General features: G+C 40.0%; 1 protein-coding gene across 8 annotated transcripts in view; it reads right to left on the bottom strand.

The window, feature by feature from the left end:
- PPP1R13B (protein phosphatase 1 regulatory subunit 13B) overlaps positions 1 to 17924 on the bottom strand; it is a 66828-nt gene that overhangs the window by 27685 nt on the left and 21219 nt on the right. For all 8 annotated transcript variants that reach the window (XM_081010735.1, XM_081010734.1, XM_081010732.1 and 5 more), the window contains exons 2-4: positions 16013 to 16160; positions 13560 to 13679; positions 10651 to 10715 (exon numbers count right to left, since the gene is read on the bottom strand). In XM_081010735.1, the coding sequence (XP_080866861.1) occupies positions 10651 to 10715; positions 13560 to 13679; positions 16013 to 16160 (333 nt within the window). The remainder of the gene's footprint in view (positions 1 to 10650; positions 10716 to 13559; positions 13680 to 16012; positions 16161 to 17924) is intronic.

The following is a 17924-nucleotide window of genomic DNA, read 5'->3' as shown; positions in this document are numbered from 1 at the left end:
CTACACCAACATTTTCAATTCTTTATGCTTCTGCTCTACTAGCAGCAGAAAATAATGTCTGGCTTGGATCCAAAATGATATCTCTGAAACACCTGAAAAAAATGTTCCTGAAGGTTGATGCTGCTCAGAGGAGCTAGAGATGCAGACCTTTGCATGCAAAAGGAACCGGGTTCAATCCTTGGCATCTCAAGGCAGGGATGGAAAAAGCTTCTTCCTGAAACATTGGAGAGCCACTGTTGTCAGCGCAGGCAATACCAAGTTAAGTGGACCAAATCATCTGCCTCAGTATTAAGGCAGCTCCTAAGTTCCAGAGTGTTTAATAGGTGGTAAGAGCCTCTTTTTTTTAGTCCAATGACTACACTGCCTGATGTGCAATCTTTCAGCGGTTGCATGACGGTGGTGGGCAAGGCCAGAGCCAAAGTGGGCAGAGCAGTAGGTGTTCCTTTTACGTTTGTACAGTAGGTTACATTCCAGCCACACAAACGTCAGAGGTTTCTACACGCACATCTCTCCATTATTCATCCAGGCAAGCAAAAGGCATTATCACAGTTCAAAGACACATGCCAGCCAAGCAAAAGCACTTTAGGAGGGCACAGATCAGAGCTATGGAGGGGCTTAGGCCGGGGTGAAGTCCAAGGACTGTACGGAGGCCCCCAACCCCTCTACAGAAATGAGAAACACTTTCCCCTCCTCTAATGAATCAAGGCTTCATGAAATCTAAGCCACTAAAAAGGCAAGACATTTGCTGGGCCTCAAGCTTGGGGAAATGGGAGTGTATTCCTCTCCAAAGTATGGAAGCTATTTGCATATTCCCTGTGTTTTGCGCAATGTTTACTTTGACTGTGCTCTGCTATGACTTATCAGTCGGCTCCTGGGGCTACATACCAACACTCAAAACAGACTGTACCCTAGCATAAACTAAGCCTTGCTCTTTAGAGTGATAGAAGGTGATCCCTACCAGGGCAAGAATTCCTTTTCAAGGTCAAAACTAGAATTTCATATTTTGAAATCACCTAGCTGCCAGTTCCTATAGCAAGCAGACTGTGCTATCAATGTTTGAATCAGATGGAAGGAATATCTAGTTCTGCTGGAACTAGAACACTATCTGCTCACTATGTACATGGCGTTATTGTTCACTTGATGGTTTCATCCACAGCTCTGTCTTTTTAATTAGGTCAGAAAATGCCAGCAGCACAATCCATTTGGAAAACCGATGATAACACCAGTGCCTCTTGCTTAACTTCATAGAAAGAAACAGGCTGATCAAATTCAGATAAATCAAGCACAGTTTTTGGAATTAAAAATAAAAATAAAAATAATATACCCAGTGAACTATTGACACAGGTTAACCCTTTATATCTAGATTGGAAACTTTTTTAACATTACTATGATATTATAAAAAGTATGCAATCATTTAACTTGTACTAGTAAAGTGGGACTCTTTACTCTTCAGAAAATCATCATCCTATTTCTGTGTCTATCAGATTTTATCTGTAAAATATACATTTTCCCATATAAAGTAAGTCCCAGAAATTAATAGAGCTGCTACGCTATTAGCATCACCCACCACCAAACGCTGACACATTTAGCTCAGTCTACATTAATATTTTTTTTTCTTTCTCATACCCCACCCATCTAGCTGAGTTGCCCCAGTCACTCTGGGCAGCTTCCAACAAGCATACAAAAAACCTAAAAGCTTCCTGAAACAAGGCTTAGGACTACTGAGAAGACTTCAGATGCCAGCTTTCAGATATCCTATCATTTACAACTTCTAATTCAACCACATCTGTAAGAACTTGATTGTTCAGTGTGGCAGCACTGACACTTTTGAACTCCCTGCCTGTTGATATCAGGCAGGTGCCTTCACTGTATTCTTTTCAGTGCCTGCTGAAGACATTCTTATTTAGACAAGCTTACCCAGATGCTTAGAAAGTTTGGATGTGTTTCAATATGTTTTAGTCTCTTCTTTTTTGGTTTTAACTTTTCATATGCTTTCAATTATGGTTGTAATTCTTTTAGTGATTCTTTTATTTTTTTTGTAAAATGCTTTGAGTTTTTTTCTACAATCAAGAAGCTTTCATAAAATATATAAATAAATAAATTTACAAACTGTTAATGCAGTGTCTTTCCTCTTCTTTAGGGGGGAACTATAGCTACTGGGGCACTGGAACATATACAATACAACACACAAATACCCTACAACTCTCTCTGACAACTGTCTACTGCACAAGCAAATAAGTATCACTAGTAATCAGTTCCAACAGCTAAAAGCAGTTTCTACAAATTAATTCTAAAGCAGCTATAGAGAGAAAGTGGGGTGGGTTGTTTATAGCACTGTGTAAAGTGATACTTACAAAGGTACTGAGAATTAAAACTGGTAAATAAAGATGTGGTTTTCATTCTCCATTTATCTAACTTGAAAAACGCAGGGCAAAATGTTCTGACTTGTTTACCATAATTCTTTACTCAAAAGCAGTATATGAGTAATAGAAATGCCTCATCAAGCAATACAAACAGGCACAATTTCTATAAATAGAAACGTCTGAAACTGGATTTTTCTGGATATTAAGTGAGAGAAAATGCCATCTTATTTTGATATGCTCTAGCCCACTAATGTTAAGACTCATTACATGATTCTTAAATAACATAGTTACTACTTTATAATTTGTTTTCCTGACACAGTTGTGTTAAGGAAATATTTATGGAGAGGATGCAAAACATCAAAACCGTAAAGGTATTTCGGAAAACAAAGACATGAAAACAGCCTTACGACTGAATATGCTACCATGAGGCACCATAACATTGCTATGTCCCTCTTGAATCCTTTCCTCTATCCTCTTTTTCAACAGTTTAGCTGAAATTCAGCAAATAATGACACAAAACTTTACAATTTGCATCTTGCATGGAACTAATATGCCCCAGCTCCTGTAATTCAACAAACATTTTCAGAGTTAACTGTGGTTATTAAAACAATTTGTTTCTATACCATTAAAATTCAGTGGGAAACATCAGAGTGTGTCAAGCATGAAAAAGAAATAGTTTCTTTAAAAAGGAAAAAAATAGGAAGAGTAATTACCTGCTGGCAACTTCCCCATGTAATTTCAAAAGAGCAAACTTTTATTTTGCTGCATTGCCCATCAGCTGTGAACTCTTGCATTTTTTCAACATGCTACAACTCCATCTCCCCACCCATACCTACCCCGGATTTCCCAAACACAATAACTGCTGTCTATAAGCTAACTTGGCACAAATCTTACAGGAGGTAAACCCTCATTCTCAATTTGTGAAAAATTAATCATTATCAGGTAAGTTTTGTAGCTTTTTCTGTCATGCACAGAACCTGCCCTGCCCCTGCCCCTACCCCCACATCCTTTATCAATAGGAAAAGCTGTCTCTCTGCAGTCATCAGCAATCAGCAAACAGAAAAGGCTAGTGGATTTTGCCAGCAGTGAAAGACTTAATCATGACAAGATCAAGCCAGCTGTCAGGTCGAATCAGCTTGATGCATTGCACTTTTCATATTCATTGAAGAATGTTGAATAGGTTCTCCTTTTGCAGCTGACTCTGGACTTAAATTCAAAATACAAACACTTTGCATTTAGTCTGGAAGAGAATGGTTTAACTCTGTCTTTCTTTGGTCATATTAACTGTGTGAATCTGCTTGTCAAAACAAAGTAGGAGGCCATGACTGCCTCCCCTGCACATGCTACACCAGTTTTTGCTGTTCAGGATAACAGGGTACCATGTTGACTGGCGTGCACTGACACCTGCTCTCTTATCGGGCAAAGCAGGATGTACAAGATAAATATAACATACTCTGTGCTACTTTTTTCAGAATGGAAATGGAACAACACATGAACCAGCTAACAACATAGCACACAAGCAAAAATATTAAAGTCAAGGGGATGCAATGAGCCAAAAGCACCAGTCAGTTTCAATAAATTAATTTCCCACCCATCCCAACCCTGAATCAAAATAATAAAATTCACTTGCTCATGCTTTTAAAAGACAAGAGAAAAACAAATTTAAAGGCTTTGGTAGATTTTATAGCACCCAGAATGACTCATAGTTGAATGCTTTTAGTCCTCTAAAAAAAGCAAACAAAATAAAACAAGCAGGATAATAATGATTACAAACTAGCAAAATGGAGCTCCACATAGATATTTTGTAGCTGTACTTGTAAGTGGAGGGTGTATATGTATGCGTGGGGGGCGGTGTTGTTAGCAAAAAAATATGCAACTGGAATAGTACTGAAAGATGGCTAGATTAGTAGTTAAAGCTCATTTACCGGTAGTTCTGGACCACAAGAATGGATGTATATTTTATTTTTTTCAAGAGACTGTCTTCCCCTCCAGCAACATGGCAAAGCAATAAAAGGTCTAACAGGTTTTCAAAAGAGAAATGAAACTAAAATTGCCAGGAAGAATCTCAGTAATTTATCTGCTTAAACAACTACACATACTAACTATCAATTAATCTCAAGGACATAAAAATTATAAGTGATTATCATTTGGATAAGCGTTTTCTATTCTTGCATCATTTACAACCAACGGCTTTGATATTAACTTCCCTGAAAAGAGTTGTGTTTATAAAATGGGGCTTTCCCACCTCACCCTCCCTCTCTGTAGCCCTCTGAAATAATAAATTGTTGTTGTAGTAGTAGTAACAACAGCAGCAACAATAACAACAACAACTTGTACCTCACCCATCTGACTGAGTTGTACCAGCCACTCTGGGTGGCTTCCAACAGAATATATGAAACACAATGGAACATCTGACATAATCCTTTCTGATACAGGGCTGCCTTCAGATGCCTATGGAAGGTTATATAATTATTTCTCTCTTTGACATCTGACAAGAGGGTGTTCCACAGGGTGGGAGCCACTACCAAGAAAGTTCTCCGCCTAGTTTCCTGCAACTTCACTCCTCACAATGAGGGCACTTCCAGAAGGCCCTCAGAGCTGGACTTCAGTGTCTGGGCTGAATGATGGGGGTGGAGACACTCCTTCGGGTATACAGGGCCTGAAATCCACTACTGAGGACTGGGAAACCCTTGGGAACAAGGGAGATATAGGGCATCTGTTCAACACCCCAGTCCTATGCATGCTTCAACAGATGCAAACCTTGTTGAGTTCAGTGGCAGACTTTGCTATCTGCTAAGTTTGCTACCAACTTGGATGGCAATTACTGATCTACACATATCTACACAGCAATTGCTTATTTATTTATTTTACATTTATGCAAGTGGGGTATACAACAAAAAAGGTACAGTGCGGAGTACTCCTGTTCAGGATGCCAGATACTCCATTCTGTTCCCTAAAGCCTGACGATACCTTCCTTTTGTGCATGGATTGGTGCTCTTCTGGCTACAGAAGACCAACACTCATGGCTTAAACAGTGGAAGCAGAGGGATGATTGTTTTGTTTTATATTGTTTGAACACTGTGAATTCCTGCTACTAAGTGAAAAGGAATGCTGTTATCCCCCGTTCCACTATGCAGCAGTGACATGGTATCACGATACAGAACCTGGCTTCAGTACTAGCAGGAATACAACACGAAAAGGAAAACATCAGGTTTTGTAGTCTGCAAAGTCCCCAGAGTGTCAAACGCTGAAGCCGAAGCTATACTTTCATTTCAACATGTTAAAAATAGAAGCCGCTTCCCCCATGCCTCCACACTGCTTTTAAACAAACACTTCATCTGTTTATACCATTTCCATCTGAATGATGGGTTACAGGCATATTGTTTGCAGGCTTATGTCATCCGAACAGGGATGGGCAGTACATAACATGCTTTGTTATGTACGGGGCAAAAGGTTCAATCCCCAGAATCTCTCTTGAGAGCTAGTTTATGCAAACAGCAGAATCAAGTGGAAATGTTTTGCTTGGACCTCATGGCTTTAGGATGAGGGGTGACATGGTTACATTGTTCATCGGGTTGGGAAGGGGGAATCCTTGCACACAGAAAATAAGAATGTGAAGGAGAAGGGCTTATCCTCCCTAATGCACTGTTTTCCTACATCAAGGGATTTTCTTTTTATTTTTGCAGAGGAGCATTTATGCCTCCCTCTGCCTGAAGCCCCTCCCCCCCACAGCCTTCAGCAACAACAGTCCAGGAAAAGCTTTTTCACCTGATTCTGATGATTGCAGAAAATGGACAAAAAAACCCTGAAGAGTAACCTTTTTTTTAGGAAGGATTTTGTTTTGTAAATAGTTGTTTTATTGAATTGGTTGTAGCCACCTTGGGTTTTTATATAAAGGTTGTATTCTATTACTTTCTTGCTGCTGTTTCAGTGCTGGTTTATGACATGCTTTTAAAAGTCAATTTCTGCATTTATCTCTCTTGTTAGAAACCTTGAGCTCTTCTGAGGATATAAACAAGGATAGGACTTGTGGTCCTCCAGATGTTGTTTGGGCTCCAACTCCCATCATCTCCAACTGCTGGTCATGCTGCTGTGGCAGCTAGGAACTGAAGTCCAGTATGATATGGAAAAGCCATGGGTTCTCCATCTTATGCCTTTTTTCTTTTCTTTTTTTAAACTAAGAAATCTGGCCTAAGAGCTGGAGAGAACTTTGACACTACTAGGCAAACTGGACCATTTTTAGCTGGTGTGGTCTGCACCACTTGGACTAACATATTGGAAAACAGCTATCCATTGGATTCCATGCTGCTACAAGTATTATGATGCAACTTTTGGCAAAAACATAATCATAAAAATGAATTAAAATCTATATTTTGAAGAAAAAATATACTCCGAAATGCTATTCTGAGAGAAAACACTTCCAAAAATACTTGCTAAAATGTGTCTTACATGGAGATTTTTAAAATTTGCAGATTAATGAGTAAACAGGACAGAACAGACCTAATGCACAAAAATGACATAGACCAGAAATAGGTTGATTTATCCATACTTGGGTGAGATGTGACTTGCACAAATACAGTCCAAGTTCTCTCTCTCCCACACCTCTAGACATTTGCAAGTGTGAGTCAGATTCTGTTTTCATTATATGGCCACACTTTTCCATACCAGTTCCAAAGCTTTGCAGTAGTGCAATAAATTGGAATCTAGGAGCAAAGCAAGGCAATTGCATGAGCATGTGCTAGGGGATAGGGGAAGGGGAAAAATAGGAACCTCAAATCATATTCACTCAACTTGCATCATGCTCCCATAAAAATGGTCTTATAAAATCAGTCCGCAGTAGAAGGCAACGACCTATAATATTTAAAGCATTTTTCACTTTACTGTTAACATTGCATGCATAATTCAATTCTTGGAAGATACTTTTTGTGCAAATGTTATACTGCACTGTTCAATGTAGATGTAATACTCAAAGGATTATGCATGTTTTTACTAATGGTTAATTGACCTGAGCGTCATTGCTCTGAGAAAGGCCTCCAGCACTGCACATATTCCACAATTTATGCTAATGGTTCAGTAAACAATGAAACAAAATAAAGATTAATCAGCCTGTGCTGTAGCAATGAAAGAAAATGGATGATCAAGACACAAACACTCTCAGAAAATGTAGCCTTTTGATTTTATTAGTACATGAACCTAATTATATTTTTACAGAAGGAATTCGTATCCTAATAATGATGATACAATTATGGATTAATCTTGTCATTGTTCTCTGTAGATACAAATCAAAACAACATCAGCGTAACTATTTCTTCCTACAGAAAGCCTACAAGGCCAGTGATTCATTAAAAGAATTAAGAGGGCCCTTCTTAGAATGCTTTGCATTTAATGAATCAGTCTCTCAATCACCATCCACCACTTCAATCTCATCCTTCACTTTCTCTCTGTTCACAATTATACCTCCCAATTCACCTTATTTTCTACTGTTTTCTGTTACCTATAGTGAGAAGTGGGTATAGATAGATGTTGGTTTCTGTGATCGTATCAGTATAGTTATCGGGGTGCAAATTCTTCAGGCAATTATTATATATTCTCTCCTAAACCTGGATACTGCCAGTATTTGTATTTAATTGCCGTAAGTAAAGAATGTTATTCATAAATGTTATTCATTGCAAACAGCAATGACAAAAAGCTACTGTGTTTCTTCTCTGTCTCTTTCAGTAGACCACTGCCTCTGTTTATTAAATAAAGGAAGATTATTAGGAAAGACTGTCAAATTCCTGTTCTTATGCTGCATCACTTTTCTGTATTAGTGTTACCACCTAAAGGAGTACTTATCCATGCAGCTATGAGTTAAACACAATGCAAACTCCTTTCAAGGTGGGAAATCCCATTTAATTAAAAATATTTATGGGCTTATTCTTACTTATGCAAGCCACCTTGGAATTTATTTTTAAATAAACAGTGGTGTGGAAATTAATAGGCTGCCTTTCTAAAGTGATGAAAGCAGTTTAGTTAAAATAGGACGGAACAGTAAAGCAAAACCATGATAAAAAACCACCAAAAAATGTATACAAAGCCATCCCAATCATCACCTACAAGCCTGGCATGTAAATATTGAAAATACTCCTTGTTGTATCATTGAGCCTTGACCTTCTGACACTTTACGATATGATGGCCTCAATCATTCTTGTGTTTTATATATATAGCAGATAACTATAATGCATACTATATGAGCTTCCCTTTGAAAATGGTCCAGAAATTTCAGCTGTTCAAAGCGTGGTAACCAGAATGCTATTTCAGGCTAGCAATTCAAATAACTACAATAACTAAAATCAAACTGTTTGGTATATAACTCAAAGTGTGAGGTTTTTTATTTTTTGTTTTAACATATTAAAACCCTCTGTGGTCTAGGATTAGGCTAAATGAAGAAACATATTCTGCTTGTCTCCTGAGATCCATATCTAAGGCCCTGTTCAGCTTTCTTCCAACATCAGCAGTGCTGTGGGTGGACATAAAAGGAGGGCTCTCTAAGTCGATGCACTGACTATTTGGAACACCCTTCAAAGGCAGGCCTCCATCTTTACCGGCCTTCAGGCTGGGAAGACAATTTTATTACACTGTGGTGCTCATGGGCACAATGGTAATCTTGAAGTTTTCTCCTGCTGCTCATGAATTCCCCTGCCTACCCCTTTACTTGCCCCAAATCAGGCATGTCCACAGTCTGTCTCAGGGGTATAATCTTGTGCGCTGGTCCTGTGGCAGTATATGTCCTGAGGTAAAATCCTAAAAAAAAGCTCAACAACTTTGAGGTAAAATTGAAAGCTCAGCAACTCTGGTTGGCCCTCATGCATGTTCACTTCAGCAAATCTGGCCCTCTTTGAAAAAAGTTTGGATACCCTTCCCTAAGTCAGGAGGTTGTGGTGGCAGTTACCTTCTTCTTCCTTGAAATGTGCATAAAGCTGAAGGAGAAAGTTGGAAGAATGACTTTTTTCCACTTTCTATTTCAGCTTGATGTGCTTTTAAAGGCTCAGATTATTTCCTCTGGATCTGGCTTCTACCTAGATCCATTAGAAAAGAGAAATTGTGTGCATACACTTTCTTTCTTTTGCTCCAGGGTGTGCGTGATCTAGGAGCGGGGGCGGCCACAGAACTCACTCAACTATGCAAATGTGCCTACAGGCCTAAAAAGGTTGGAAACCCAGACTGAGCCATTCTTTAAGAACTTTACAACCACTGGAATGGAGAAGCTTCATAATCTAGTCTTAAATCCATGTTGAATAAAAGCAGGTATGTATATACTAACACATTCTTACATGGATCAGTAAAATATTTTTTAGATCGATTATATGCATGAATAGGTTTTACGGTGGGGGGGAAACATTTACACAGGCTGGCTTTTTTATATGTATTCTTGTGCTAGCAAAATATTCAGCATTCCAAAAACAATAAATAATCCTAATGAATTACTAAATGGTAAGATGATTAATTACTTAAGCCTATAAATCCACTTTTGCCTTCCTGCCAGAAAATGAGCACAGGCGTATTAGACAGGCATTGTTCAAATAATTCAATGTTAGTCTGCCTATTTTTCAGTGCAATTTAGCAATTTAGCCCAACCATACAAATGGGCTACTTTCCATATTGCACTAGAATCCACTAAAGATTAACAACCCAACTCTTACCACTTTGTTCAGTGGTACTTACTTCCAAGCTGTGGGCCTTGAATGTGATGGAGCAAACAAGTGTTGTGGGGAGGGGACACAAGAAAAGGGAGGGGGGAAACTGCCCACATTTTAAAGTAAGACCACCACCTCTAATATTCTTAAATTTCACATGTCTCACAAAGATTAAAAGAATCTTTGGAGGAGGGAGTGAGAGACCTTTTCACACACACATACACATACACACACCCCCCCCCCTGCCAAAACTACTTAAACTAGACTAGACTGGCTTTTGGTCTGATCCAGCAAACCTTCCTGAGTAAATGTGTGAGACAGCTACATGTCTTTTCCTTCTGGGTATACAGCAGAAACATGTAGTATTTCCAAGGTATTATAAACTGAAGGCTACAGGGAATTCAATATAAGCAGATGCCAAACAGTCCTAATAAAAGTTCTTTGTACAATTTCCTAATATAAAGTTCTCCCCATTACCATTAAGTGTTATAAAAGATTTACGGCCAGAAATACATAGCAGTATTTGAAAATGTATAAATAAATATTTTGGAGATGCAAATAAAATGAAAAAACCCCCATAAAATATCTTGTTTTTGCAATTGGCCACATACCCCATTTTCAGAACGCTTCTCCCCAGGTATACTGATTCCGTTCCTTTGGTTTTGAGTCTGACGGCCTGGGAAGAATACAGTTAGAACATTTAAATGCATTGCTTCTACTGAAACAGCTTCCTAAATCTTAGTCAACTTTTTAAAAAGAACATTCTTTCAAAACAAAAACTCCTATTTTGATTTGATGAGAACAATTTATGAGTAAATGTTTTCCAACTTACTGGTGGGACAGGTGTTTGTTTTTCTAGCCCTATTTGAAGCTCAGTTAAGAGCTACACAATGACCACTGAAACCAACATAATCAGATTAGTTTTTCTGTGGTGTAACCATCAGGTAATTATCCTCTTTCTTTGTGGAGAAATTTAGAAGGGATAGACAGGATTGGGAAACTTCAAACACTGTTCCTGCCCCTTGAAAACTCACCATCACTTTTGCTGGAGGAAACAACATTCCATTTTGTGTAATGAGCACTTGCCACTGTCACTGCTACTGTTCCAGGGAGGGTAAAGTCATTCCTTTCTTTTAACTAGTTCCCACCAAGAATTGTCTGCCCATCCCTTCACTTGTAAGAACTCAGCCAACCACTCTTGGTATTGCTCCATGAAGGAAGAAAGCAAATCTGGGGTATCTGATGCGAGGTTTGACAATTTTACCAATGTTTTCCTGGGAAACTAGTGTAGCAGTGGTGAACCCAATGCAGCTCATTTGGCACTCTGAACTTTCCTGCACTACACCCTCCCCTCCTGGGTTATAGTTCTCGCAGTCCTTGCTTTTATTTGGGGTGTTTTTTTCCTGTTTGGAATGTGTCAATGAACTCTGAAAATGTCCCTTGCCTGTTTGGATTGAGGACAGAGGAGTGTATGAGTGTGTGTAGAAACTAGCCTACTGTACAAAGGTAAGATTTACACCCACTGCTCCATTTGCTTTTGCCTCTGGCCCTGCCCACCAGTTAATCCAAGTCAAGGTTCATAAGCCAACTTCAAATCGTAGTTTCAGACATAGTTCCAACTCCTAGGGACTGAGGTCCCTTCAGCCCCCCCAATAAAACATTTGGGGGCCAGCCCCCCCCCCCCATTAATGGGCATTGCCATTCAAGTGGTGTGCATGCACCACATCTTGTGCTTGATTATGCAGGGTGGGACCTGCCCTCCCCCCATATTTTATTCAAGTTGGCTCCCCTGATTTCAGATCAAGCCATAGTTAGTTGGTTGAGGCAGATGTACAAACATACCATAGTCGAGTGAAACAAACCAGAGTTTAGGACTGCATCTGAACACAGCCATCATCACAAACCCATTATCTGAAATGGATTTCTAAAGGAATCCTCTTCCAAATTAGAATGTTTGGATTGTCTCTTTTAGTAGATGTTATGCACTTAGGAACATAGTTGGTATGTTTTATATAAGCTCAGGAGGCAGGCTGCTTAGACATTTGAGCAAATGTACACTAAGCATTAGGCTCAGTGGTAACTTTATATATTTGATATATTTTCTACCGACCTTAGCTTGTGTAACCTGTTTATGGTGAAGCTTGGCAGAACACAATTTTATCACCACTATGAATGTGAACGAAGCCTGGCTTGATTGGCTGCTGCTGCTACATACTGGCAGCTAAGCTGCTTGGGGATGCAGCTACAGGCTCTCACTCTATAATAATACTGGGAGTGACTGACCTAGTAATGACTTTGGAAGAAGAGGTGGGGTGGGTGGAAGGAATGTGGAATTTAGAGAAGAGCAAGTAGCAAGAGAACATAGGGATTAAAAGCTCAACTGCAGAAAAGTTCAAGTACAACATACTTGTAAAAGCAAAAATACATACATGTAGAACTTGGAAGAAGCAGGTATTAGCCTTAGGAAGGAGCCCAAAGGTGGCTCTGAATGTTAGCAGTGCTGGCAAGCATGTACGTAAGAGTGATAGTTTTTTTCACCGGAAGTAATGCCCAAAGGGAGAATGTTTGCATCTTCTCTGGAGGGTCAGAAATGGCTAACACACAGCCTGCATCCTGTATGCAGCATCCAGCCCCTGAGGATTTTGTGCCTTCCCCAAACAGCCCATTTAAAAAAAAAAAAATTGTTGTTGTTGTTTTTGTCAACCATTCCTGATGTGTCCCTACTATAATGTCATTATACTTAAGAGCCTTTTTCTGAGCCCAAACCCCATTTTTTGCCCAATTTTAAAATGTATGTTTTTTGAAAATATGTAAGGAAACATAGTCAGCTAGCAAAAGAAAGACAGATTAAGCACATTGGTTTTGGGTGTCTGCAAACCCAAATACTTTACACATCCTTGTCAGGCTCCAACAAAATCCTGACATTATTTCTGAAGTCATTCATGTAGGTTGGGTTTTTAAAATTTAGTCTTCCAAATACCTGCTCCAACAGTTTCTGAAATTTTCTCTGTAACCATGATAATTAGCAGCTTACTTGTAAGAATTAAAGCTAAGATTATTATTGGGGGCACATCTTGGGAACAGAAAGGGGAGAAGGAAGAATGGCTGTAGTGTCTGGAGGCAAAAGGTTCTTACAATTCATGAGCTTAATGGGTGGATAGGTGGAAGGAAGCGAAAGCAAAACAGAAATGTCTAAGGACTTGAGAGGTAAGTAATGAAGAGGAAAAAGAAGAAACAAGGGGAGAGTGGGGGCTGGCATAACGACCAGACACCAGTAAGAATGAGCAAAATAATGCTGGGTAGAGTTGGGCAGCTGTGGTAAAGGCCTATGGGTGGGGAGCAGGGGACGCTTTGCCCTATAGAAATTCTTTTATTTAGCTTCAACCATCTGTACTATAGAGTCAACAGTACAGCACAAGTATTTTGTCATCATGTTGACAAGTTTTACTTGTCTTTACAAAACTGGGTCACATAAAGATGAGCTGCTGAGGCACCAATGGACAATTTAAAATATACCCACCTTGTTCACTACTTTCTGTTGGGGATTCTTCATGTCGAAGAAAAAACTTGACCTCCTCCCTACGGGGTCCCCACTTCTGTAGATGGTCATACATCATGTGATCAAAGGGGATGTGTCGTTCTAAATATAGAAAAATCAAATCTTTCTTATCAAAGCAAGTTCTTGGACATTTGTTTGCAGTAAGAAAATAAAATGAAGTGTTAACAGTTTATTTTACTTTTTTCTCACCTAATAACTTTTTCTAAATCACGTTAGTAGGGTCCAAATAATTTATTTCAGTTTCTCAAACATTTGCTTTTCCAACTCTTTTGAGTGGGGAATCTTCAAGGAATAAGATTGTTTTGAAAAAAATTTCAGAAAGTTGCACTTCTTACAAAAGCTGAGTTTTTAAAGGGCATAGTTTTCATACCACCAAGCCATTTGCATATAACTAATTCTGTCGTCTGGGATAGCCAATATGGTGCCCCTCATATGTTGTTGTACTCTAATGTTCATCATCCCTGACCATTGACCATGCAGGCTGGGACTGATGGGAGCTGTAGTCCATAACATCAGGCAGGCTTCACATTGGCTATCCCTGTTACAGTCCAACAGAATATAAGGAGATCGCCATTGTTCTAGCCAAGGCCTTCAACAACTTGTGAGCCAAAAAACTCAGGAGGATATCATGTTCTTGGCAAGGCTACAGTACATGTCAGGTGTTTGCCATGACAGATCACAAGTTCTACTAGCCTAGATAATATTGTATTACTACTTCATACAAGACATTTATGTAAACTAAGGTGTGAAGCAGTATATAAATTGCTGAAATAAATAAGCTGCTGAAGATACTAAAGGTAAAGGTACCCCTGCCCGTACGGGCCAGTCGTGTCCGACTCTAGGGTTGTGCGCCCATCTCACTTAAGAGGCCGGGGGCCAGCGCTGTCCGGAGACACTTCCGGGTCACGTGGCCAGCATGACGAAGCTGCTCTGGCGAGCCAGCACCAGCGCCGCACACGGAAACGCCGTTTACCTTCCCGCTAGAAAGCGGTACCTATTTATATACTTGCACTTAGCGGTGCTTTCAAACTGTTAGGTGGGCAGGAGCTGGGACCGAAGGACGGGAGCTCACCCCGCCACGGGGATTCGAACCGCCGACCATGCGATCGGCAAGGCCTAGGCACTGAGGTTTTACCCACAGCGCCACCGCATCCCTGAAGATACTAAACAACGCCAAATAATGACTTTTGCAGAATGATACCAATCCATTTATTACTGTCCCAATGAGCATGATCTCTCCTTCACTCCATTGCCATCTGAAGAGGTAGCCATTGTGGTGCTCTCCAGATATTGCTGGACTACAATTCCCATCATCCCCAACTACTGGCCATACTGGCTGAGGCTGATAACATCTGGAAGGTGACCCTTCTACTTCATTTCTTAAGCTTTCAAAAAGAAAAGGGGTATAATATACCATTAGGTCAAAAGTTTGCTAAAGTCAAAGTACATTGGGTTAACAGACCTTTCGCCAATCACTTTTTCCAAAGAAGGCAACTAAGCGGGTTTGACAGAAGTGCTTCTTTACAATTCATGAGGATTGCTAAACATCATTCTGGGCTGCTGATGTAACAAATGGGGAGAGGACTCTTTTAAGCTCCTCCATGCTCCTGATGTATTCCTTCCTCTCCCCACACCTTAACAATATTAAATGGACCTTAGTTAAGTAAGTCTCTTTGTAACATTGGCTCTCTGACTGCTTCAGTGTCTGCTCTAATCTCTCTCCAGGTATACTGATTTTTAATTTGCTCTTTACCCATTTTCTGGGATTATGCCATACAGAGCTAATTTATAGTAATTAAGGCAATTATATGAGACTTTCATCTTCTGCCAGAATTAGCTGGGTGGGCAACTTTTCCCATTCCGAGGAACTCATCACATCTATTTTGTTAGCAATAGGTTTAAGGCTAAATGCGCACATTTAGTTACTGTACATGCAAGTCCATATTATATACAAACCATCTTCACAAAGATGCAACTAAATTAAAGGTGCTACAAAAGGTGCTACTAAATTAATTTTGAATATCATGCCTCTTCTAATGATAATTTAGAGGGCAAGTGATAATATAATGGCTGGGCGGGGCGGGGTGGGGTGGGGTGGGGTGGGGGAGCACAGCATTAAAACACAACATTGACATGTCTGACAATCCTATTTTTATTAATTAACCATTTTCATATTATCAGCCATCTCCCTGCATTCTGAAAATACCTTCTCATTTTGAGCCTAAGGGGGAACTGTGTGTGTAAGTATGTTTCCCTAAGGTTGATAGTGCTAGAGCTGTTGAAGATTAGAAAGACTGCAATTGTCTCAAACAAGAATGAAATTATAAAGCCTGGCATAATATTGAGCTACTGCCCTCTCAAAAGTAAAAATTCAGCATAAAATCACTAGTTCAGGACACCAAGTGATTGCTTACCATTTCCACGCCAGACTTCAGAAAGATGGCAACTACCTTCCCCAGGTTCTTTGCAAAATTCCACCACATCTCGGCAGGTTGTTTCAGGTGTAATTGGCACTTCAGTCAGAATCTGTTCATTGTTACTCAGGAACACAGTTAATATCATCTGGGAAAAAGAAAAACAAAGGCACCATATAGAGTCAATCTTTCAAAGTGGCACAGATTTTGATTTGCATAAAATATCATAAACACACCAGGCAGATGGGTTGAAACTACTGACAAATCTCCAAGTGATTTGCCATAGATCTGCAAGGATTTCCAGCTCCCAATAGCTGAACATGCTAAACTTTAAACTTATATAAAACATTGCCTCCTCACTTGCAAAAGTGTGGACATAAAAACATTGTCGTTGTGGAAGTACTTAGTCCCTAAATAAACGAAAAAGCGCCTAACTTTGGTTTAGGAGAGGTTAATGTCACAATAACCATATATTACTCAGAACTAACCCTCACTAAAGTCTATGGGGATGGCTCCCAGATAGGATTAGAGGCTGAATTAATTAGTCTTAAAGGTGCCACGCTTTCACCTATGGCAAAACATGATCAATCAATAAATGCTGAACTAACTAAATGATTATGGCAATATTCTACCACAGTGAGCAGTTGAGCAGCTGCATCTTGCACTGGCTGCAGCTTCTGGGCAACCTCAGGGGCAGTACCATCAAAGTGCACAGCAGCAATGTGGCCAACAGTGGTCAGTCTATCCTGATTTAGAAACAGCTGGAGTTGGTAAAAGGTACTTCTAGCCACTGAGATTACTTGGGCCTCGAGAGCTAGAGATGGACCCGGGAGAAGCCTCAGACTATAAGCCCTGCTCTTGAATCCTGCCAGGATTCAGACTCCATTTGTGGGCCCTCATTCAGCCCACCACCAAGTCCAGGGACTGGTGTAGGACTTGTGTGGCCTCTCCTGATACAGCATACTGATGACATCTCACCCCAAATCTCCTAAAGATTACTCCCAATGGTTCCCAACAGCTTCATGTAGATGTTAAATAGCACTGGAGACAAGACAGTACCCTGCAGCACCCCACAACACAACTGCCAGGGGAGCAAAAGATAATCACCCAATGTCATACTCTGAAATAGATCCTGGAGATAGGATCGGAACCAGTGTAGTGTAAAACAGTGCCACCTCTTGGGATCCACCATGCCAAGTGATCCCATCACCTGCCTGCCAAGTGATTGATAACTCCCATTTTTGTAGTGTCTGGCAATGAGCAAAAACAGACTTATGAATCCCTTGGTGAGTTGCACTAGATTAGAAAGTTAACAAGTTGTACCACTTGGGCTAAGCAGCCTTCCAGAACTCTGTGCCCTCCAGATGTTTTGGAATGAAACTCCAATAACCCCTGAACACAGAGCATGTTAATGAGGGGTGCCACCTCGGTCACTGTGCTTCACAAATTTATGTGGGCAGGGATCAACAGACACTTTGATAGTTTCAATGAGGCTCTTGGGGGCATACTTACTTTGTGGAAGAAATGTGCATTCTTTTCCCCACAAATATCAGATCTGTGTTGGCATGGTCTACACCAGTCTTCCCCAACCTGGTGGCCTCAGATACTCTGGAATAAAGCATCCATGATAGCTCACCATTGTACATGCTGGCTGGGACCGAAGAGAGTTGGGAGTCCAACAACATATGAAGAACACCAGGCTGGGCAAGTCTAAAGTAAACCAATATCTAAGAGATACTTTTATCACATAATTCCAGCAGCAGAATTCTTGTTTTAACATATTGATAAAAATACTACTAAGGCTACTGCAGCATTAAAATGTTAGGCAAACATGTTTTTATGCAGATGATTCACTAGGAAGAAAGCTTCTGCCTTGTCAAAACTACTGCTTTCAAAGTGAATAATTAAATTT

This window comes from Podarcis pityusensis, assembly GCF_964106645.2.
Source record: "Podarcis pityusensis genome assembly, chromosome: 1".
Taxonomy (NCBI): Eukaryota; Metazoa; Chordata; class Lepidosauria; order Squamata; family Lacertidae; genus Podarcis; species Podarcis pityusensis.
The sequence above is the reverse complement of the archived record's forward strand: the minus strand, read 5'-3'. Positions and strand labels throughout refer to the sequence as shown.